Source organism: Myxocyprinus asiaticus, chromosome 2 (genome assembly GCF_019703515.2).
Source record: "Myxocyprinus asiaticus isolate MX2 ecotype Aquarium Trade chromosome 2, UBuf_Myxa_2, whole genome shotgun sequence".
NCBI classification, from domain to species: Eukaryota; Metazoa; Chordata; class Actinopteri; order Cypriniformes; family Catostomidae; genus Myxocyprinus; species Myxocyprinus asiaticus.
In genome coordinates, this window is record NC_059345.1 from 5,990,548 (window position 1) to 6,014,677 (window position 24,130).

The window sequence follows — 24,130 nt, forward strand, 5'->3', positions numbered from 1 at the left end:
GTGGTCACGATTAGGGGTTCTCGCTCTCAGTGGGGCGCATGGAAAGTTGTGCGCGGATCGCGGAGAGTAGCATGAGCCTCCACATGCTGTGAGTCTCCGCGGTGTCATGCAGAACGAGCCACGTGATAAGATGCGTGGATTAACGGTCTCAGAAACAGAGGCAAATGAGACTTGTCCTCCGCCACCCGGATTGAGGAGAGTAACCGCGCCACCACCAGGACCTACTAAGTAGTGGGAATTGGGCATGCCAAATTGGGAGAAAAGGGGATAAAAAAAATGCAAAAATCTGTGTTACAGTGAGGCACTTACAATGGAAGTGAATGGGGCCAATCCGTAAACGTTAAAATACTCACAGTTTTAAAAGTAATGCCACATGACATAAACAAAATGCGTTTTACATTTTCTGTGTTATGTTATAATCAATTTTCAACTTTGTTGCGATGACGATGTAATGTCAACAAACCTTAAACGACTGTAAAAACGATGATTTAAACAACTTCACAGCTCAAATAATGCATGATTTTTAACAGAAGTATTAATGTATGTGCTTTTATAAAATTATAAGCTTCACATTTCTAGTTTTAAACCCTCCAAAAATTGGCCACATTCACTTCCATTGTAAGTGCCTCATTGTAACCTTGATTTTTGCTTTTTTAAAGAAGTCGAAATTATTTTTTGTGGTAATCAACATTATGCCGCAATTGCTGTCGTTTAAGCTTAACTTGTATTGAACCCGGTATATTCCTTTTATAAAGTGATAGTTATGCTTTCCTTTTGTAATCTGGCTGTGTGGATGAAAAAGTTATTCCAGTCTCACTCATCAACTGCTTTGCAGATCCAACCAGTCATAGCCTCCCAATTGCCCGGTTGCCAACCCCCCCAGATTAACCCCAGCGCACACACTCAGACACTATAACCCATGACACACTGTCCTTAACCCTCACACACTTCTCACACATACACTCCCGTTTCTCAACTTCTCATTGCCCCAGCTGGGGCTCGGCACTCAATAATCATCCACGCTGGACTTCCAACACCTTCATCCAACTCTCTTTCCTTCCTCTCTTTCACATTCACCTGCTAAGACCCATTTCCTGTCCTCTTCAGACCACCTGAGCTCCAACACTTCATGGCTAAGTTCATACAGCCCATGTTTTGGAGATTGACAATCGTATTAAAGGGATAGTTCAGCCAAAAATTTTGTGTCGCTTCTATGACTGTTGTCTCACGTGTCAACTACCATGCTTGACTGGTCTCAAATCACGGTTTTCAGAGTCCAAAGACCTACACTCTATCAGGTGAGCTACCGCGGTTAGTGGATAGGTGTGTCTGTCATACAAGCGTTAAAATGTACCATTTTCTAAATGATGCGTTAGAGTAAAAGTGTTTCGATATCATAACATAGCAGTGTGTGAGTAACAGAGCGAAAAATACATGTTTATAAAGTCATAATCAGCCATTGTACTCGTGATTTGTGATTTGTATGGGATTATTGGATTAGATGAATCCATATCTAATATCTTCTTCTATAAACAGATGTATCTCTAGATGTTTCTTCTTCTTGCACTGTTCAAATCTTGTTGTACAACTTTTTTCTCGTCACATTTTAGTCAACAGTATGCTTTAATAAAATCGTTTAGTTATTATCATGATGCGTCTTTTTCGCCTAATATTCGTTATCGTTGACGAAATCCAAAAACCCATTGTCAACTAAAGTTTTCGTCATTGACTTTATTGAAGAGATTCACACTGGTCCTACTGGTCCGGGCAACTTGTAGTATGTACCTCCTCTGGGGCGAAGAGTAACTACTTTTTTGGCTGACAACTGTAGTATATACTGTATGTGTTTTAGGGTGGTAATTAAACTCCAACTAAGCAGGTCTGTGCAATTGCACAGAAGATCTTGAGCTTGGCTACTGGGTATTATTAGAGTTTAGACAAGAACAACACACACAACCCTTGTACCTTTAAAAGGGACAGTACATCCAAAAATGAATTATATCATTATTAACTGACCTTCATGTGGAATGGATGTGGAATATACTGTTTGCATCTCTGCTTAAGCCCCATATGGACACTTCAGTGATTAATTGAGGCACAGACCTCCATTATACCGGAGAGCAGTGTGGGGGCAGGTCTCTCTGACCGCTCTGGATGCTCTTTCAGGGGACACTGCGCTTTACAGAGACGGTGTGTACTGGATCATGGGCCGTACATCTGTGGACATCATCAAGAGCGGAGGATACAAGATCGGTGCACTTGATGTGGAGAGGCATCTGCTAGCCCACCCTGACATCACAGGTACACACAAACATTCACACAAATACACTTGTAAACAGAGGGACGAAATCTATATAATTTTTTCTGTTCTGTAGATGTTGCTGTGATTGGTGCTCCAGATGCCACCTGGGGTCAAAAGGTCACTGCGGTTGTTCAGTTGAGGAAGGGCAAGACGCTGACCCTGTCGGAGCTCAAGGCCTGGGGCAGGTAAGTCATCTTGTGGAGACAAACTTTTGACTATCAGCTTGAAGTCTGCTCTACTTTGCGCTTGTATTTGAGTGCAATGAGCAATGGCATGTAAAGTGACCAATCACAGTTAGCTTTTTAGTTTACATGATGTTTAGGGGCGAGTACATTTGAAATTGGAACTAGTTTTCTACGACTAAGTGTATCAAACAAAACTCTTGAATTTCTTTAAAAGATTTGATGCCATGAAACTTTCAAAATTGGGAAAATCCAGCAATTTGGAAATTGGAACAGATTATCGGAATAAAATAGTTGCAGCCTGAGAATTTGTAAACATTCCTTGGTTTTTAATGATGGACTGATAAAAATCTATCCACCTTGACTAGAGAAAACAACCAGGAGCTGGCAATTTCTTCCAGGGGTGTACATGAAACTTATCAGCTTTACTCATGTTTATTAATTATGTGATGTGACGCTTGCCCAGTTGTCCAAATGAGTGGTAATTCATGTTTACCATCTATTTACCTGTTCAGGCCTATACAGCCGGTTGGCAGAGGCTTCTGCTTGGCTTTTAAATCACGGTTTTACATGGCCAAACAAAACTCATAAAACTAAATGATACAATTATATAATATACTGTATAATAACTGGTTATAATGGTTGCTATGTCCTTCATTTCATCTAACTCTTAACATTTTTGTATGAAATATACAGTAGGGCTGTCAACAAGGCTGAAAAACTAAATTCAAATTTTTTACCTAAATATGATTAAAATTCAAATTATAATCTAATTATATTTAAATTTTAACTACATGATTTCAGTTTGGGGAAATAAAGCTATAAGACATCAGTGATCACCAGATTTTTAAATCAACGCTGTCTCCGAAGTCCACAAGAAAGCACAATAAATGAATATAAACCAAACTGCACTGTCATATTGTTTATTGCAAAGAACATACCGGCCTGTTAACAAAAGTACATCCCATTTTAAACTGAGGTGCATAGAATTACAACATCAAAAGATTTAGCCAGTTCATATTCTCAAATCTAAATCTCAAAGTAAAAAAATTAAAACGAGAAAAGAAACACTTCAACAGACAGTTCTATGTCAATTTAGTGTTGCATTTACAGTTTTATGTACAGTAGTAATGTTACCAGATAGTAGTGGTATTCGGTTGTTAAGCAGCAATTGTGGCATAGACTCTGCCTCACCGTGTTAGCAACATGTAGGGCTGGGCGATATAACGGTATATAGAGTGGCGACGATATAAAGTATCAATCAATAGAGATTTTGCTCTAACATGTATATCGTGATACATAAATATCCACTAGCGTGGCTTGTGCATACCTATTAGTGGGCAGGACTGAGACAGAGAATTGAAGAAACATGGACAGGTTTTTTCCGGCATTGGAAATTTCTGCAAATTCAACGACATCTTGCGTTCGGCGCATCATAAGCGCTAAATATGTTTCCCATCTTCTCGTGCACATCTTTGATTTACGTCGCATGCAATATCTCTGGAGAACACAAGTGTGTGTGACTCCAGCAGGATTCCTGATATTTGTGCTCCAGAAACAGGAGAGCGCAGAGCGGGATCACTTGCGCTATTCAATCCAGCTTCTCTCGATATCGTGCCGCAGACCACAAAACTTAATGTTTGATATTAGGGGAAAAAACTGCAATTTTGCCTTTTAGATATTTATATAATCTCTATAGAGATTACTTAAATAATTAAGAGCCTAATGAAGTGTTCATTTTCGTTGGATATTTTTTTTTAAATTGTGTATTAATTTCTTTGTTGCATTGCTTTGAGATGTTTTGAGTTCCTTAAGGAAAGTTTATAATAATAATAATAATAATATTGGTCAACAACATATCAGACTAATATGTGGCAAAATGTGAAATGTACTATTATGGTAAGGTTGATTTAAAAAACAATTTGAGTGTTTGATTGTTTTTTACTTTGACTATGTTTGTCAAGTTCCATAAAAAGAGAACATTTTATATGAGGAATTCATTTTCATTTATAAAGTATTTAATTCACTGGATTATCCATTTTTATTGATTTTACAGATAAAAAGACTATATCGTGATATATATCGTTATCGTGATATAATTTTATTTTATATTTTTAAAATTTTTTGGTCATACTGCCCAGCCCTAGTGACACATAACTGAGTCTATAGCTGCCATAGGGCCTGTTTCAAACAGGACACTAGATGGAGTGCAACAGAATGGAACAGAACACAGGGATCTCGAGGCACACTTCTGGAAAGTAAACACCTTTCAACTTGACACAGCATTTTACAATGCATTGCTTATGCAGCGAGATGCTAATAATAGAGCAAGACACAATGGCCAAAGACATTCACCTATGTTACCATCTGTGCTTGGCACACAAATTTGTAATGCACAGTTGGGGCATGTCCTGCCAAGGCATGGACTCTACAAGACTCCTGAACGAGTCCTGTGGTATCTAGCACCAAGACATTAGCAGCAGATCCTTCAAGTCCTGTAAGTTGCGAGGTGGAGCCACAGTAGATCAGACTAGTTAGTCCAGCATATCCCACAGATGCTCAATCGGATTGAGATCTGGGAAATTTCGAGGCCAGGACAACACCTTGAACTCTTCATCATGTTCCTCAAACCATTCCCGAACAATGTGTGGAGTGTGGCAGGGCGCATTATCCTGCTGAAAGAGGCCATGAAGGGGTGTACCTGGTCTGCAACGATGTTTAGGTAGGTGGCATGTGTCAGATTGACGTCCACATGAATGGCTGGACCCAGGGTTTCCCAGCAGAATATTGCCCAGAGCATCACACTCCCTCCACTGGCTTGTCGTCTTCCCACAGTGCATCCTGGTACCATCACATCCCCAGGCAAACAGCGCAGACGTACACGGCCATCCACATGATGTAGAAGAAAATGTGTCTCATCGGACCAGGCGACCTTCTTCCACTGCTCCAAGGTCCAGTTCCGACCCTCACGTGCTCATTGTAGGCGCTTTCGACAGTGGACAGGGGTCATCATGGGCACTCTGACCGGTCTACGCAGCAGGTTGCGATGCACTGTGTGCTGTGATATATTCCTCCCGTAACCATCTTAAAATTTTCTGTGACTTGTGCCACAGTAGACCCTCTGTAGTTTCAGACCAGACAGGATAGCCTCCGTGTCCCTCGTGCATCGATGAGCCTTGGGCGGCGAACGCCCTGTCGCCAGTTTGTGGTTTGTCCCTCTTCGGACCACTGTCGGTAGGTACTTGCCACTGCTGACCGGGAGTACTTCACAAGCCTTGCCGTTTCAGAGATGCTCTGACCCAGTTGTCTGGCCATAACAATTTGACCCTTATCAAAGTCGCTCTGGTCTTTACTCCTGCTCATTTCTCCTGTATTCAACACGTTGACTACGAGAATTGATTGTTCGCTTACCATCTAATCTACCCAGACGTTGACATGTGGCCTTTTTAGGAGATGATCAACGTTATTCGCTTCACCTGTGAGTGGTCATAATGTTTTTTGCTAATCGGTGTACACCTCCTTTTACAGCTCCCACTTACCCTAGTTGTCAGAACATGACACGCCCAGACAAAATCTGACCAGTGTCCATCACTAACTAGCAAAACAAGCTTGAACTTTCTCAATCTTAAATAGGCAGGTGATGAAATGCTGCTGAAATGCACCAGCAGCTTTGTTACGAGTTGCTTATAGTTGAGCGCAGTGGTGTTTTTGGAAGTGTAGGGCTTGCGTCAGTGTGTGTGAAGCGTATTGAGTCAGACGTGAAGCCAGACTCCCTCAGGACTGGTGAGGATCGTTAAAAACCCTGGTATATATAGCAATACACACAAATCCATGTAGAAGTATTTTTTAAAGAGCAAGTCGCAACAACATACATGTTAGGTGGGAGAAGGGCTGGAGAAAGACATTGTGATCTTTAAATGTGTGCAGGGTGACAACCGTGTCTTGTATTGAGCAATTGGCCTCAGCAGTGCCTGTTTATTTTCCTTCTCATTCTCTTTGTTTTTTTAAATGTCACTTTTGCATTTTTTGCCTCCATGCACACTGTCAGAAGACACATGTCCCTTTACAAGAAGTAGCTCAGAGCTTTCTCTTTCCCTGTGTGTGTGAGCTCCATATGGTGTGGGGGTGTTGGTGACTGTGCCCTGCTGGTGCGATGCTGTGTGTGTGTGTGTTTAGCGGCCGTCCCCCTGACCTGTCCCTTTACCCACCAGCACAGCCCAGAGAAGAGCAGGATGCATGGAGAAGGATAGAGAGATGCTCACTACACAGTGTGTAACAGTAGCTGTCATCCTGCATATCCGTCACTCTGTATATGTCATAAGGAGTCGAGAGGCAGGATATGATGAGCTGGAAGTGACACAAGCATTGCACACAGACTCGCATGCAAAGGGAATTCGGCTGGAGTGAAGAGCATAATATTCGGCAAGTGGATTTTTGAGAGTGCAAGAAAAGGGGGAGAATTAATAAGACACCTTGCTGTAAGGGACTTGTGTAAAAAGGAAATAAAGTATAATACAGAAATCTCTCCCCATACACACAATGTATCTAGCAGCGTTTTATAAAACATTACAGAAATTCCAGTATAGAGAGCTGAGTTAAAAGATATGCAGGAAGTGTTTACATTTTATGTTTCTTCTATGAATGTATATGTGTGTGTACATCACTTGTGACGTCTCACATCTGCAAGTCATTAAAGTCTTTCCTTAGCCTGAAGACATTTTGCCACATGTTCCAAATGAAACAACATGCAATGTTAAACTGTAACACATCTTTATTTCCTTCCAGTCCCAGAGTTGAAATGTGTGCCAAATACACACTATATGATTTTTGCGATGATTTTGCCGTTATATACACAAATTTGTAGAACGTAAAAGATTTCTTTCATAAAACAAAATGTACAAACTTGGATCACCAATGCACAAAACATACTATATGCCAGGGGTTTTCAATTTTTTTCAAATCATATTTGAGAACCCCCAAATATGATGATGCCATTGTGAGGGACCCTCTTCCTAGAAACTATGTAATGTATAAAATAAATAAAATATTTATTTTGTAAAATCTTAATATTTCAGTAATCAGTAGCAATTCCAATGAAATTCTACGATTCTTGACAAAAATTATTATTGCAATTAAACAATACTGAATATGCTACTGAACACTCCTTTATTTAAAAAAGTTACATATTAATCTAAATATTAAGATTAAATCTAAAACTATGGCATGTTGCCTTTAAGTGTCTCTCAATTAAGTTTACATTGCTTTGTTTTTTTTTTTTATTATTTAGTTATTATTAATAGGCATAATAAAAAGCTATGTCTAAAATAAATAAATTAAGAGCAGTGAGTTGTTTTCTTTTTAATATTGTTGTTTGATTAATGTTAATAATATAATAAACAGCGGCAGGGATATTAGACTTCATTTACACTGCAATGTCTAATGCACAGATCCGATATTTTACCACAACTGATTTTTGTTGCACCTATTTGTATTCACTTGAGACATAACCGTGTTTGCATTAAAGATTGGCTGTACGGGCATCATGACCATAAAGCGCATTTCACTATTCATGCGTGGTCACATCACAGCATATACCAAGAGCGCCCGCACCTCAAAAACATGTCAATATTAAAAAGAATTGTGGTTAACCTCATGATTAGTCTTTAGAAAGCAGACTTAATATGTCAAACACCACTGATAGTGATCAAACATCACTGATAGCCATCTTGCAGCCCCCGGGTGTCCCCGTAGCCTTGTTTAAAAACCCTTGCTTGACGCAGTTAAGTCAACACAAATGGTTCCAGCTGCGCAAGCTCAATTTCATCCATCGTTGCGTTAAGAAATTTGTTAGAACGCAGTTCATAATGCAACGCAAGTGTTTCGCATTCTCAGTGTTGACACAAGGGGTGCTATAACTGGCATTAGAGTAAACAGTCTTTTTTTACCATTAGTTCTCACTTTGAGGTCATCTGTTATGTTGAAGAAACAGTTTAAAGAGAACGTAACAAGTTAGTTTAAGTTAGTTAAACTGTCAGCATACATAGCATTTATAGTAAAAACCCTGAACAACATGCAATATTAAACTATACCACAGTTTCCTTATTTCTTCCAGTCCCAGAGTTAATATGTGTAAAGCTAAATGCACATTGTAGGATTTTTGCCATGATTTCGCCATTTGATACACAAATTTTTGGATCGTAAACGATTTCTTTCGTAAGAAAAAAATGACTGTCTTGGATTGCACAAAACATACTCTACGCAGTTACGTCAACACAAATGCTTCTAGCTACACAAGCTCAATTTCATGCATTGTTACGTTACGAAATGTGTCAGAACGTAGTTCATAATGCAACGCAAGTGTGTGTGGCATTCTCAGCTTTGACAGTGTACTCTACACTATTATGTCAATGCTAAGAATGCTAAACACGTTTGCGTTGCATTATGAATTTTGTTCGAACAAATTGCGTAGAGCAACAGCGCATAAAATCGAGCTTGCATAGCTATAAGCTTTGGTGTTGACATAATTGCATAGTGTATGTTTTTCTTATGAAAGAAATCTTTTACGATCCAAAAATGTGTGTGTGTCAAACGGCAAAATCTACTGTGTGAATTCAGCTTTACGCATTTGAACTCTGGGACTGAAAACAATGAGGAAGCTGTGTTAAAGTTTAATATTGCATTTTGTATGTCCAAATAAAACACAAGTGTTTGTATTCTCAGCGTTGACACAAGGGGTACTATACCTAGTTTTCACTTTTAGATCAACCTCTGTTATGGCGGAGCAACAGTTTGAAAAAAAGACAAGTTAGCTGAAGTTTGTTAAACTGTAAACATATATAGCTAGCCATATTTATAGTATGAACCCTGAACAACTTGCAGCATTAAACTATATCACATCTTTGTTCCTTATTTCCTTCCAGTCCCAGAGTTTAAATTTGTAAAGCTGTATGCACACTGTAGGATTTTTGTTTTGTCAAAATACAGTGCCAAGAAAAAGTATGTGATCCCTTTGGAATTAGTTGGTTTTCTGCATTAATTGGTCATAAAGTGTGATCTCCTTTTCATCAGTCACTAATATAGACAAACACAATGTGCTTAAGCTAACAATACAAACAATTATAATCTGTCATGTCTTTATTGAACACATCCCATTAAACATTCACAGTTCTGTGGAAAACAGTATGTGAACCCTTGGATTTAATAACTAATCGATCCTCCTTTGAAAGCAACCAACTCAACCAAGCATTTCCGTTAGCTGCGGATTAGACCTGCACAAAATTCAGAAGGAATTTTGGACCATTCTTCCTAACAGAATTGCTTCAGTTCAGCAATATTCTTAGGATTTCTGGTGTGAACGGCTCTCTTGAGGTCATCCCATAGCATCTCTATTGGGTTAAGGTCTGGGCTCTGACTGGGCCACTCCAAAAGGTGGATTTTCTTTTTTTGAAGCCATTCTGTAGTGGATTTATTTTGGTGTTTAGGGTCATTGTCATGCTGCATAACCCAACTTCTACTGAGCTTCGGCTGGCACACAGAAACCCTGACATTATCCTGTAGGCTATCTTGATAAACTTGGGAATTAATTTTTCCATCGATGATGGCAAGCGGTCCAGGCCCCGAAGCAGCAAAGCAGCCCCAAATCACGATGCACCCTCCACCATTGGGATGATGTTTTCATGTTGGTATGCAGTGGCCTTTTTACGCCATATATAGTGCTGCGTACTCTTCCCAAACAATTCAAACTTAGTTTCATCAGTACACAAAACATTTTCCCAGTAGCGTTGTGGAGTGTCAAGGTGGTCTTTGGCAAACTTCAGGCACGTAGCAATGTTTTTGTTGGAAAGCAGCAGCTTCCTTCGTGGTGTCCTGCCGTGCCCGTTTAATGTTTTCCGTATTGTAGACTCATGAACAGAGATGTTAACCAGTTCCAGTGATTACTTTAAGCCTTTAGCTGTCACTCAAGGTTTTTTTTTTTTTTTTTTTCACCTCACTGAGCATTCTGTGGTGTGCCCTTTGAGTCATCTTGGCTGGATGGCCACTTCTAGGGAGAGTAGCTACAGTACTAAATCGTCTCCATTTATAGATGATTTGTCTAACTGTGGATAGATAAAAAAATCTAGCTCTTTTATGCAAAGCAACAATTCTTGATCATTGGTCTTCTGATCACTTTTTTGCTAGGCACGTCAGCAGATGCTTCTTGTAAATAGCAAGCTCAAAATGTTTGAGGGCTTTTTATAAGTCAAAGTAGCTCTAACCCACACCTCCAATCTCGTTTCATTAATTGGATGCCAGGTTTGCCTACTCCTTACTCTGATTAGCTTTTGTTGACGTCATTAGCCTAGGGGTTCACATACTTTTTCCAAACTACACTGTGAATGTTTGAATGATGTATTCAATATGTACAAGAACAATACAATAATTTGTGTGTTATTAGTTAAAACAGATTGTGTTTGTTCATTATTGTAACTTAGATGAATATCAACCCAGATTTTAAGATAAATGCATACATAAATGCAGGTAATTCCAAAGATTCCACATAATTTTTCTTGCCACTGTATATAGATAGCTATATGTATAGCTAGCCCCTGGAATAATAACATATCTAGTTTAACGACATAGATGCTTGAAGGTTCCTCTTTTGTAGACTATACCGAAGATCTTATCGGGGTCATATCGTACAGTTTGAGGTTCGAGTCCACCTTAGTAGAGTCCGAGTCAAGTCCGAGTCTTTAAACAATCGAGTCCGCGTTGAGTCCGAGTCCAAAAGGGGCCGTGTCAGACTCAAGACTGAGTCATAACAGGCCGAGTCCGAGTCACTTATGAATCTGAATTAAAATTGTAACAGTAAACTCAACATCAATATTTTAAGCTTATTTTAAACTTCACAACTAAGAAAAACAGTTTGCCAATATAAATGTAACAAAAACACCTCTGTTGCATTTCATATATGCATTTTATTATTTGTATCCTGAACAAACTTCAAAGTGGTTTCAGAATGAAAGCATATGCTTTAGGTGTATGAAGACAAAACTGTCTTTCAAAACACTTTTTATTGCATTCTGTTGACATTTCAATTATTTGTTGCTTTTTCCCCTCCACTCAAACATAGACTAAAGAAAGTGAAAGCTGTGTTAATCATTACAACCAAGGTTCCCTATCTGTCACTCACTCGATGTTGTGTTGATGTAGTGACACAAGGGGTCACTCTTGAAAAAAGGCCAATGGGAATAGGCGAGTGGAATTTGCATGCCACTCCCCCTGGGCATACGGGTATAAAAGAAGCTGGCTCGAACCCACTCATTCAGATTTTCTCTTTGGAGCTGTGCGGTTGCGTTCAGTGCACTGAATTCAATCTCGCTACTTTTCACCTTAAACTGCTGGATCTAAGGCGCATTTTAGCGGCTTCTCCCCCTCTGCACCAGTGGAGTGAAGAGAATGCCCCTGGGCGCTTCGGCAGAACAAAAGAGTATATTCTAAAAAGAGTATATTTTCTAACTAAAAGAGTGGCACTCACGGAACATCTTTTTAAAGATGCCTTTCCGTTTGTGTATTATTCCTGGTTGCGGTCGTTATCTCCGCTTCTGACGGCCACGATCGCTGTCTTAGGTGTTTGGGTGCTGCCCACGCGCAGACATTGTTCGTGGAAGGGTCATGTTCTCATTGCGAGAACATGACTATGGCAACGTTGCGGTCGCGGCTTTCCTTCGTAAGAGGGCAAGCCACTCCAGCGTATTTGGATCGCACACAGAGCTTTAGAAGTTCCAAGCAGCTCTTTGTCTGCTTTGGCGGACAGCGGAAAGGGAGCGCTGTCTCAAAACAGAGGATCGCCCACTGGGTCATTGATGCCATCGTGATGGCATATCACGCTCAGGACGTGCCGCCCCCTGTGGGGCTACGAGCCCACTCTACTAGGAGTGTGGCAGCCTCCTGGGCCCCGACTGATGGTGCCTCTTTGGCAGACATCTGCAGAGCAGCAGGCTGGGCAACACCCAACAACTTTGCGAGGTTCTATAATCTCCGGGTTGAGCCGGTCTCGTCCCGTATATTATCAGGTACAAGCAGGTAAGTTTCAGGACAGCTGGCCAGGTGTACCGCTTGCGCATAGCGGCTTTCCCCTCCCCTGAGGTGAAGACGTGCGCTTTTGATTCCCAGTCGTCTTCACAAGCTGTGATCCCTGGATGACTTTCCTCCTTAGCCCTGTGGCAGACAAGTTTTCTGAGAAAATCGCTGCCGGTCCAGTACATGTGCTAACTAAGCCCTGTACTGGGATAGGTGCTCATGTGCTGGTTCCCCATTGGTGACCCCATGTGATATATCTTCCGCTAAATTGTTTCCCTGTCAGTAAACTGTGTCTTCCTTGGGCTCCTCTGCCCCCGGTCAACGTGTTTGTAGAGCTCCTCCCCCTTTGGGTAGGACCTACCATGTGACTTCTCCACATGACATACTTCCGACAAGACTCAGTAAGACCATGTGACGTATTTCCACTCAAAATACCCCCTCCGTGCGGGGTGTGGTCTCCGCGGTGTCTTCCCCTTGGGAGTGACCCCCCCCCACCGTAGACACTTTTGGCCCCCAGCCGGTAAACAAAATTCCACTCTTTTTGGGGAGAAAAAAAGAGGAAAAGAGGCCACAACTGGGCTAACCTGTCCCTATTTGATGGGCAAGTCGACTTGTTCCCAAAGGACCGTTCGACACTCATAAGAGCGTTGGGGGAGGTTACGTGACGGCCTAGTGCGCTGGCTACGAGGCACACACTGCCCGTCTCGCACTGCCAGTCCATGTAACACAGTTCAGCATATTGTGGCATTTCGTATAGGGACCCCTAGTGTCACTACATCGACACAACGTTGAGTGAGTGACAGATAGGGAACGTCCTGGTTACTTTCGTAACCTCCATTCCCTGATGGAGGGAACGAGACGTTGTGTCCCTCTTGCCACAATACTGAACTACCCGCTGAAATGGCCGGGACCTTGTCTCGGCTCCTCAGCACAAAACCTGAATGCGTGGTTGCGAGCCAGCTACTTTTCTACCCGTATGTCCGGGGGGAGTGGCATGCAAATTCCACTCTCCATTCCCATTGGCCTTTTTTCAAAATCAGAGATGTTTTGGGCTCCCAAGAGTGACCCCTAGTGTCACTACATCGACACAACGTCTCGTTCCCTCCATCAGGGAACGGAGGTTACGAAAGTAACCAGGACGTTATTATGTTTTGAATTTTAATTTCGTTTTTATTTCTAGTTCATTTTTAATTTGTTAATTTAATTTTATTTAGTTTTATTTAAAATTATATATATATAAATAAATAATAGTCTATACTGAGATTCCTTTCTGAATCTTTTTTTCTCTGTCTGCCAACTGATTTGGTAAAATACAGTACATACAAATGAGTCAACACAGTAGTAATTAGCACTCGCTGAGAAGTTACGTCTCACGATTTGACTGCAAATGCTACATCCAAAAACACTGGAAAAGCCCAATGATAATATTAGGGCTATGTTGTCACGGACATGATTTTCTAGTTAATTTGCGGGAAACCGCCTAATGCAGGGCAGTTCTGCGTGCTGCTCGTGTACCTAAATCCTTGATGCGTCCGTGTGCGTCTCGCAGTAGCTGCCACAGAAGATAAAAAAATACAAATAATAATTGATATTTGCATGAGCGGCAGCCACGTTGTTCTACAATCAGTCTGAAATCTTTAAATACCAACCAAAGAAAATTTCATTGAGCTCTTCTTTAACTGCAAAAACATGGAGAATAATAATTTTGAGTCATAAATTTAACAGAATTATCCTTCAAAATTGTCAGAGATATAGGCTAAAAAAGACATGCATAAGTTACCTGGTGGTTTACAATAAAAATTAAATAAAAACATCATAACCAACTAAATTCATCTCATAACATGAAGTTTAGCTTCTTACACAAACTCTGTCATTGAATAATACATTTATTTTATAGTCTATAATTAAATTATAAGCAAAACATTTCACTGCCCAAAATATCCTAATATTTTATTGTGCATGGTTGAATGTTGCGAATGGTGGACAAATGCTGTAAAAGAATGTATTTTAATTAGCTCGTCAATGCTTTGAAAATAGTAAATCAATAAATAGGTGCTGTTTATCTATTTAGAGTTGCTGTCTGCTTTAACAATAACGCTTTTTTTCCCCCTGAATATTTAAAAAGTTACACAGTTAATTCATCAATTTATTATGGACCAGTTCAAGCTGACAACACATGCATGGACCACAAGGGACTACAGAAGCCTACATGTAGATACATGATTTCTAAATGACTTTATATCCCATATTAATACTATTTGTATGTATTTTTATTTCGATATGCTGTTTTTAGTAAACTGTGTGAGACATGATGTTGGTGACTTGACTCAATGAAGTTCTTGGTTTTAAGTTTTTAACCATAATGAAACCGCAGTGCGAGGTCCCGTGTCGTCTGAAACGGCCTTGTTTAGTTTCTATTACATTGGATACATACCCGTCTTCATGTTTTCGTAGTACCAGCCACCTCGGTAGTCGTTATTATACAGTAGTCTCTGTAGTAACATTCAAGCGTATTGGTTGACTGATGAGTATGCCTGTGCATGTGCGTATGTGTGTGTGCGTATTTTTGCTTAAACAGTGTAACAACTCTGGCTACGTCTACGACGTCGGGGGCTAATACAGCTGCATGCAGACAGAGATGTGTTCATTAATTTCTGTTTTGTTATTTATTTATTTATTTCATTGCATCTCAAATATCATGGACTCGGCTGGACTCCAGAGTCCCAAAGGCTCGAGTCCGAGACAAGTCAGAGTTCAAGTCCATTAAAATTGGACTCGTGACCCGGACTCGAGACCAAACTCGAGTACCCCAACTCTAATTTAACTAGCAAGAATCATAAACAACTGCAAAAACTGTACAGTGCACATCCTGCTTAAATTGTTCTACTCCTTTCTGTTCCCCTCTCAGAAAGCACATGGCTCCATACACCATTCCCACAGGGCTGATCGTGGTGGAAGAAATGCCACGAAACCAGATGGGAAAAGTCAATAAGAAGGACCTGCTACGCCAGTTCTTCCCCACCCCGCTTTGATCTGAGATCAGTGTTCGGAAAGATTGGGAAACAGCCACAGACTTGAGAGTTGCGTCCGGATCAGTTCTTAGATAAGAAATGTTTCAGATTGCGAAGTGTGTCTTCTCACTAGCCAGTAGAGGGCAGTGTTTGGATTAGACCTTCTCTACAATGCAAAGCCTGCATTTTGTTTTATATACTTGATGACTTAACTAGTTTATAATCACAGTTTGATATTGTGGCACCTTATTTCACCTACATTTTGCATATAATTGAACTGAATGATAAAATGTGCTTGTTTTAAATGTCAAAGGTATTATTAGGAAATACAACTGTAATGTAACAGAATTGATGTACACATTTTTGCGCACTAAAAATGTTGAAACAACATTATTTATATTTAAAATGAAGAAACAAAATATTTTTGTAATGAAATGCATTTTGAAATTAAACAATGTTTTGATCAGTAGATGATGTGCTTATTTTCATGTGCTATCAAGTGTTTCAGTGCATGCTTTTGTGTGTGTGTGTGTGTGTGTGTGTGTGTGTGTGTGTGTGTGTGTGTGTGTGTGTGTGTGTGTGTGTGTGTGTGTGTTTGCGTGCGTGCACGTGTGCGCAGGTGTGCGGTCAGGCCAAGAGGCGGTGTATGCTTGTGAAGAAGGAAGTGATTACAGCACAGATGGGTCCTTTCTCCTCTTTTCCATTTCTCCTTCAATGACAGTGTATCTTAAGATAAGAGCATTGTATTGGTCTGTGAGATAGAAAGTGTAGAAAGTGACCCTGTAACCGGAAAGCCCAACAGATTCTGGATGAATCTCTGCAAGGAGTCCAACACTGTATTATCCCCTGAATATCAGGTGATTCCCCTATGCAGGGACACTTGTGTTTCTTATAACGATAAGCACTTTGTAACACAGAGGCTGTGTCCAAAATCTTAAAGGAGTAGTTCATCCAAAAATGAAAAATCTGTCAAAATTTACTCACCCTAAAGAGTAAAGACGCTGACTACCACACCTGGAGATGCAAGTTCAAATCCAGGGCATGCTGAGTGACTTCTTAAGCAACCGATTGGCCCGGTTGCTAGGGAGGGTAGACTCGCGTCGGGTTAACCTCCTCGTGGTCGCTATAATGTGGTTCTCGCTCTCGGTGGTGCATGTGGTGAGTTGTGCGTGGATACCGCGGAGAATAGCGTGAGCCTCCACAGGCGCTAGGTCTCCACGGTAACGCGCTCAACAAGCCACGTGATAAGATGCGCGGATTGACGGTCTCAGACGCGGAGGCAACTGAGATTCGTCCTCCGCCACCCGGATTGAGGCGAGTCACTATGCCACCACGAGGACTTAGAGCGCATTGGGAATTAGGCATACTAAACTGGGGAGAAAATAAAATAAATAAATAAAATAAAAATAAATAATAATCTGCATGTTCTGCATGCTTCAAAATGTCTGAAGTCGGCCGCTCATACTATACATTGAAAACACTGCATATCATAAGCATCACACGTGCGCTCAGAAAGCAAAGCACAGCACATATTTATTTAATTAAATCACAGTATTTTTAATAATTGTAATAATCACACTGGGCCGTGTAGCGAACTTCTTATCCGGAGGTGACAAACTACCATCGAAAACACACAGAAACGGCAAAATAAAAGCTCAGTTTAAATGGAGAATTGAAATGAGGAACAAAGACAACAATATATTACTACTGTATAGTACTGTAATGTTCACTGTAATTAAATAATAATAGTAAAATATTAAAGCAATATCTCACGTTTGGGATGTTCTGTTGTGCAGCACTTCATTTGATAAAAATACCTCCAGTGTTGTTTCCAGATTGTTCTGTAAGAATCTATAAAAGCACTTCATTTGATAAAAATAATGCAATGTTAAGTTTAACATTTTCATTAATTAAAATAATTCTTTTTCATTTGATTAAACTCTTACTCTGTAAAAAACAAACAAAAATGTGACCGCGGGCTGCGAATCAAAATTGTGCTTGCAAAATACTTAAATAATGATTTGCATAATTTCTTTAGTGAATTGGCCGCTTTTACTGGCTGCTATTTATTCTTAGTGAATTCCCCCCTTATATTAGTATATTTTAATTATTAATTTAATTAATTAATTAATTATAAAAATTTGTGATTCAGTAAAACTATATTTATTTTAAAGAATTTTGAGACAGTTTGCCAAAGTTTACCGAGGCCCCCCAGTGGACCCCGGCCCCCCCAGTTGAGAACGACTGCTTTAGAGTCTTCTGTCACCCCATCTCACAGCCCATCCAGCACATCCATCCTTCACTTCCAGGCCTGAGATCGATAGAGATGCTCTCTTAATCAGCTCTCTGGTGACTGCAGGCATTGCAGGGGGAGGGAGAGACGGAGTGCTCACTTTTTCCTGCTTGGTGTCCTCTGTTCATTCACCATCTCTTTTACCTCCGAATCTTCTCAAGCCTCCTCTCAGTGCTGGCGGGGCCCCGCCTGGGGGAGTCCGTCCGTCAGTCTTTCTGTCAGTCTTTCACTCTGGACGGCTCGAGCTCAGTTCTGTTGCAAGCTTTCTGGCTCAGTGCTGCTGCTGACACTCAGAGTAATTGTGGTGATTTATTACTGGGGAACTGTGGCACTGTAAGTTAATTTATACACAATAACTTCCAAAGTCACAAACACTCAGGACAAGAGGGGAGACACTCTGGGTTTCAGACCGGCTTCCTTCGCACCATCATGTCTGATGATACAGAACAAATTCAAATGCCCTTTAGAGATAACCAAGCAAATATTTAAAGAATAGTTCACCCAAAAATGTAAATTCTGTCATTATGGAGCTTCAAAGTTCTGGGCACCATCCACTTGCATGGTATGGACCTACAGAGCTGAAATATTCTTCTAAAAACCTTTGTTTGTGTTCTGCAGAAGAAAGAAAGTCATACACATCTGGGATGGCATGAGGGTGAGTAAATTATGAGAGAATTTTAATTTTGGGGTGAACTATCCCTTTAACCATGATTAATCGTTTTAATGTATTGGCAGCCTTAGTTTTTTGTCCTGTTTAGAATGGTATTATAAATATTGACTTTGATAATGGGGGACCTTGGCGTTACAAAGGAACCACTGCTCTAAAGGAAGCACAGCAAAGAGGAAAAGAAAGAAATGATTGCATTTGGAGATAACTCTGATGAGAGTGGGTTGAAGATTGTTTTTTTTTTTGTGTGTGTGTGTGTGTTTGTGAGGGAGGGTTTTACTCCCCAAGGCTCTGGAAAGATAGAATGTCTGCATCTCAAGTCAGACACACTGGAGTGCACAAACACACACACTTACAAATACCCCGGCCTGCAAGGATGCCCACTGAAGCGTGCTGGAGTGGGCTGTCTGCAGATGGATGCTTATTGGGCCCCTGGGCCCTGTGGAGGCCACAAGAGACAAGCCAAGAGAAACATTCGACTGGACTTCACTGTGTTACTGCTGCTACCATTTTATCACCAGCTTTCAAACACTAGCAATCAAGTATTACAACTCTGGTGTGAATTACAGAGGGTTTCCTTATATAGATGTTAATTAAGGAACTTTTCACAGCGTTTTCAAATGTTTCAGTTACCTCAAAAGTTAGATTACAAGTTTGTTGAAGCGCGTATTTTCACCTGCCGTGAAATAGAAGTTCACAAAACTCGTCTGAGGAGTTAACCGTAGCAACAGTTGATTGCTTGACAAAACATTTATTGCCGCTATTTATCACTTTATTATAGATGTATATATCTTTAAAGGTCTTTAAGATAGTTGACCTATGGCTTACTACAGGTATGTTAGGGGTCGCCAAAAGACAATACGGTTGTGCAATACCAACCTCAACCGATCTTGCCTTAAAATTACTTATAGCAGTCTTTTAAAACATTGACGACCATTGGTGAGTTTCATTTCTGCGTTGTGTTTTTTCATTACATTGTTAATTTCCTTGAAACTTTAGGGGGTTCCTTATGTAGTTTTTAATGCTACATAAAGTCAATTTCAACAGCATGTTTCGGTAACCTTGAAAACTAGATTCCAAGTTTGTTAAAGCATGCATTTTCACTTGCCACAAAATAGATGTTCGCAAACACAAATCCTGTTTGCCTGAGGAGGCAACCATAGCAACAGTAGACCATTTTACAAAACACACATACTGTCATTATTTCTCACTTAGGTTTATACACCATAACAACTGTAGTGTTGTGTTTTATAGTTCTTAAACAGTTGACATTTGGCTTACAGTTCTATTTGCATCAGAAGACAATTCAGGTTATGTGAGACAAACCTGAAACAGATTGCACTTAACATTGACTACAGTTGACAAGTTTAGTTTCTGAGTTGCATTTTCACATAACATTTGGGGGTCACTTATGTAGTTTTTACCTCTACATAAGAAACGTTTCAACAGCATTTTCAAATAACGCTTCTGTAACTTTGAAAGTTTAATTCACAAGTTTGTTAAAGCACATATTTTCATCGCATTCACCTAAGGAGGCAACCATAGCAACAAAGAGAATTTAAGGTTGTGCACGACAAATCTCAACAGAATGCTAGTCGAATATTACTTTTAGTGGTCTTTTATGTACTTTAATATACTAAAATGTACTTACAGTTATTAAGTTACTTTAACCCTCATGTGGTGTTCAGTGACCCATTTTGATTTTGTTTCTTTAATAAAAATTGTATTCTTCATCTGAGTAGGCCAAGGCTTGGTTACTTTTCCAACATTTGCCATCTGAACATACAAAAAAATTGGACTGGATACGATGAGTTTAGGCTGCATGACAAAAAAAGTAACATTTGTGGTGTTCATAGGAAATAGGAAATGAATGGGAAAGACTAAAACACAGTGCAGTTTTTTTTAAATGTGTCAAATAAAATACATGAATCAGCCATAATGCAGAACACACACACACACATAATAATGAAGGTGTGGGACTATAGCATATCCACAATGCAGAACATTTGTGCTTGCACATACACACGCACACACACACACACACACACACACATAAATTCATATATTACAACCAAGTATAAACAGTGGATCTATGCAGCCATTTACTGGTCATTTCATGTGGCAGATGGCAGCAATCTGACCTCAATGCACACATGCATGCACGCACACACTCCAACTGTTACTTCACTTTACTGACCAATTTTGATGCTTAAAAAAGAAATGCTAATTTTGCCATTGCAAAATGTTTATTCTAAGTCTTCTGTTTGTACACAAAATCATTTTTCACTGTCCGTTCCTGTTAATTTATGTTTATTGATGTTTGTTTTCTTTATATCTTTCTTGATTTCCTTTATTGAGTTATTGAATTCTGATGTTTGAAAGAAATAATAGGTAAGAGAAATACTTACTCTGTTTTTCCTTTGTAACACCATAGTCAGGTTTGACAATAATCATAATGTGGCATCATTGCAAAAACTGACACTACAGGACAATACTTAATGCTACATTTTCACACAAAAAAAAATAGTCTTTGATAATGTCCAAATATATCAAAATGCATAACTTGTGATAATGCCTAGAAATCCTCTTCTCTACAACCAGGCACCTAAGAGTGGATTTGCACATTTGATATTCATTTATAATATATTAAATGAAGGTAACATAAAATTTGTTGTTTTATATGAATGGTATTTATATGAATGAATGGTGTAATTTAGAGGTAAATAAGCCCCCATGCAAACATTTTGTGCCTTTAGTGAAATTAGTGATATTACATACAGTATCTTTCAAAAAAAAAAAAAATCACTTAAAATATAAACATGTATGTTCGGGTCATTTTTGACCCACAAGTGTGACCCACAAATGAACAGTGCACAAGAGTTAATTGTTTTACTTTATCTTCCACGTTACTTGTCCAACATGTACAATAATGCAATCTCCAATTACACATTTTTGCATTGGTTACAGCCTGTTTACCTTCCCTTGTGGCCGACCGGAAGAGCATTGCGTCAGCAGCATGGGAGACCCAGGTTCACATCCTGTGTTGAAACCAGGAAGTATCTGCATTTGCAGTGATGAGTGCGATTCGGAGGTTGCATTTTTCCCTCTAACTTAAATTGTTTTTTTCAGACTACTTTTTTTCATGTCTGTAATTGGCATAACATGGAGTAATTGTTAAGATCATAAGGCCCATTAAACTATATTTTACACTTATTTTATAAAATATATTGAAATAAATAAACAGATAAACCTTGTATATAATCATAAGATTAAAATGGGCCCTGACAACATTATTCTTGGTATACTACCTACATTACTAAGAAATAAAATACAGCAATATACTTTCAGAGTATTTAGAATTACAGCCTTTAAACAAATTACAAAGCCAAATCAGAGTCCCCACAAATGCAAGGATGGAGTGGAGAGAAGTATATTAGATGTGGTCATGGGAAGATCAATAACATAAAAGATTAAGAACCTAAAATTTGAACAGAGATGGGCTGGCTTTTTGACTTTTCTGGTTAATTGGTTAAATAGAAATGTAATTAGCTATTATACTTCCATACAAAGGCAACACGCAAAATTGAGATATAACTGAAATCATGTCTTGAGTTTGGCTCATATGCTACAATACTTGATGTGAAAATGCAGTCACTACAAAATCAAAATCAAAATAATTAAAGCCATTTTTTACCAGTTTCAGTGTTATTTATTGAGTTTGGCCTTTGTAGGGTAGTAAAGGGTATTGATTGACAGTATTTTTACCAGTGAAACTAAACATGTGTTTAGTAATTTAGATAAATATACAGGAATTTGGATGAATGGAAAGTAATACCCCCAAGGAGCTCAGAACCAAGGGTTATTTTTTATGGTAAAAACTGAGTATTTTAACATGCAGTGACAAACAGTATACAGCAAACTACCACAGCACTGTAAAAAGATAGATGTAAATTAAAAAGACATGAGGTGAAGACAATATCTCCCAGCGACACCGAACTTTCAACATGGGAAACAGAAGCATGCGTCCTGCAAAACACTATTCAAGATCTCAGACGGTACCATCAGCTAATATTGGCTGGGATTTTGCTTTACAATTTAGGTCCAGTATTTCGCTAACAACCACAGCATGATTTTGGGAAGCTGAGTTGGAGGGAGAGGGAGATATTTGATGAGTGGGAAGAGGGAGCCTGTGGTGCATTAACAGAAGCCATATGGTCACTGCTAGAGACAACACCGGGCTTCTTTATAGGCACTAAAAACCTATGCATTGCACAAAAATATCTCTTATCACCATTGTCGCTCGCATGATCATCTTTGGTCCGTAGCAAAGTGAAGCCAAGTCAGTCTTAAATGTAAAAGTGTCATTGCTTTCGGCCAATGACAAAAACAGAAAAATAATAAAAAATGTTGGTGCTATTTTGTGATTGGTTGGGGTGGTCTACAGCCCACCCTCAATGTTTGCAATACGTAGCCCACCCCTAAATTGCTTTTAACCCTCTGGGGTCTGAGGGTGTTTTGGGCCCTGGAGAAGTTTTGACATGCCTTGACATTTGTGCTTTTTTCAGTTGCTTAAAAAAATATTAATGGCTAAAGTCTGATAACACTGTATTCAGCACAAACTGGGCTACAATAATATGTGAACAACATGTATGTGCATGTTTGTATTTTTGAGAAAATAACATTTATGCGTGGTTTTTGAAAAAACACAAATTTTAAGTCACTGAAATAAGGCCATATATCACATACTAAACATTTGTTCACAAAACTTTTGAGAACTGGATCATGTAACCTAGAGTTTTTGCTACAAAATGATGTGAAAACCATCCTGATCACTCATTCATACAAAGCAATATAGTCATTTAACTTTTGTAGGACACTTTTAGTGTTAGAAAGGCCATATGCGAGGAGACGTGGATGATCATGAATACTGATGTGATTCACACCTGAGGAGACAAAGACCCCTCCCCTGAGAGAGAATGAATGTGAGGAGACTTAATGATTGAATGTATTGTTTGTAGCTTATTCACAAAATCAAGTTTAAGTTAAAAGAAGTAATCTGACTATACATTTTCTTTACATAAAGACTTTACTTAAAAACTTTAGACCTACACTACCGTTTAAAAGTTTTAGATCGGTAAGATTTTTTAATGTTTCAAAAGAAGTCTCTTCTGCTCACCAAGGCTGCATTTATTTGATCCAAAATACAGCAAAAACAGTGATATTGTGAAATATTTGTACAATTTAAAATAACTGTTTTCTATTTGAATATATTGTAAAATGCAATTTATTCCTGTGATCAGAGCTGAATTTTCAGCATCATTACTGCAGTCTTCAGTGTCACATGATCCTTCAGAAATCATTCTAATATGCTGATTTTCTAATATGGACATATTTACAGCACATTTTACACATTTACACCCGAACAGATATTTGCAAGCACAAGCTTCGTTGATGATAATGAGGCAGCATAAACACTAGTTAAAATATAATCTAAACATTCATATTATTTTTATATCATATTACATATCATATTTATATTATACAGCATACAATTGAAATAACTGCTTTAGCCGAAACAACATTTAAATGTAAATAAAACTTGCCTATTTGGACATA

General features: G+C 39.2%; 1 protein-coding gene across 2 annotated transcripts in view; it reads left to right on the forward strand.

The window, feature by feature from the left end:
- Positions 1–16,025, forward strand: part of acsf3 (acyl-CoA synthetase family member 3) — a 59,961-nt gene extending 43,936 nt beyond the window's left edge. For both annotated transcript variants that reach the window (XM_051721086.1, XM_051721094.1), the window contains exons 8-10: positions 2,167–2,301; positions 2,376–2,487; positions 15,452–16,025. In XM_051721086.1, coding sequence (XP_051577046.1) covers positions 2,167–2,301; positions 2,376–2,487; positions 15,452–15,575 — 371 coding nt within the window. In that variant the 3' untranslated portion in view covers positions 15,576–16,025. The remainder of the gene's footprint in view (positions 1–2,166; positions 2,302–2,375; positions 2,488–15,451) is intronic.
- Positions 16,026–24,130: the final 8,105 nt, after the last annotated feature.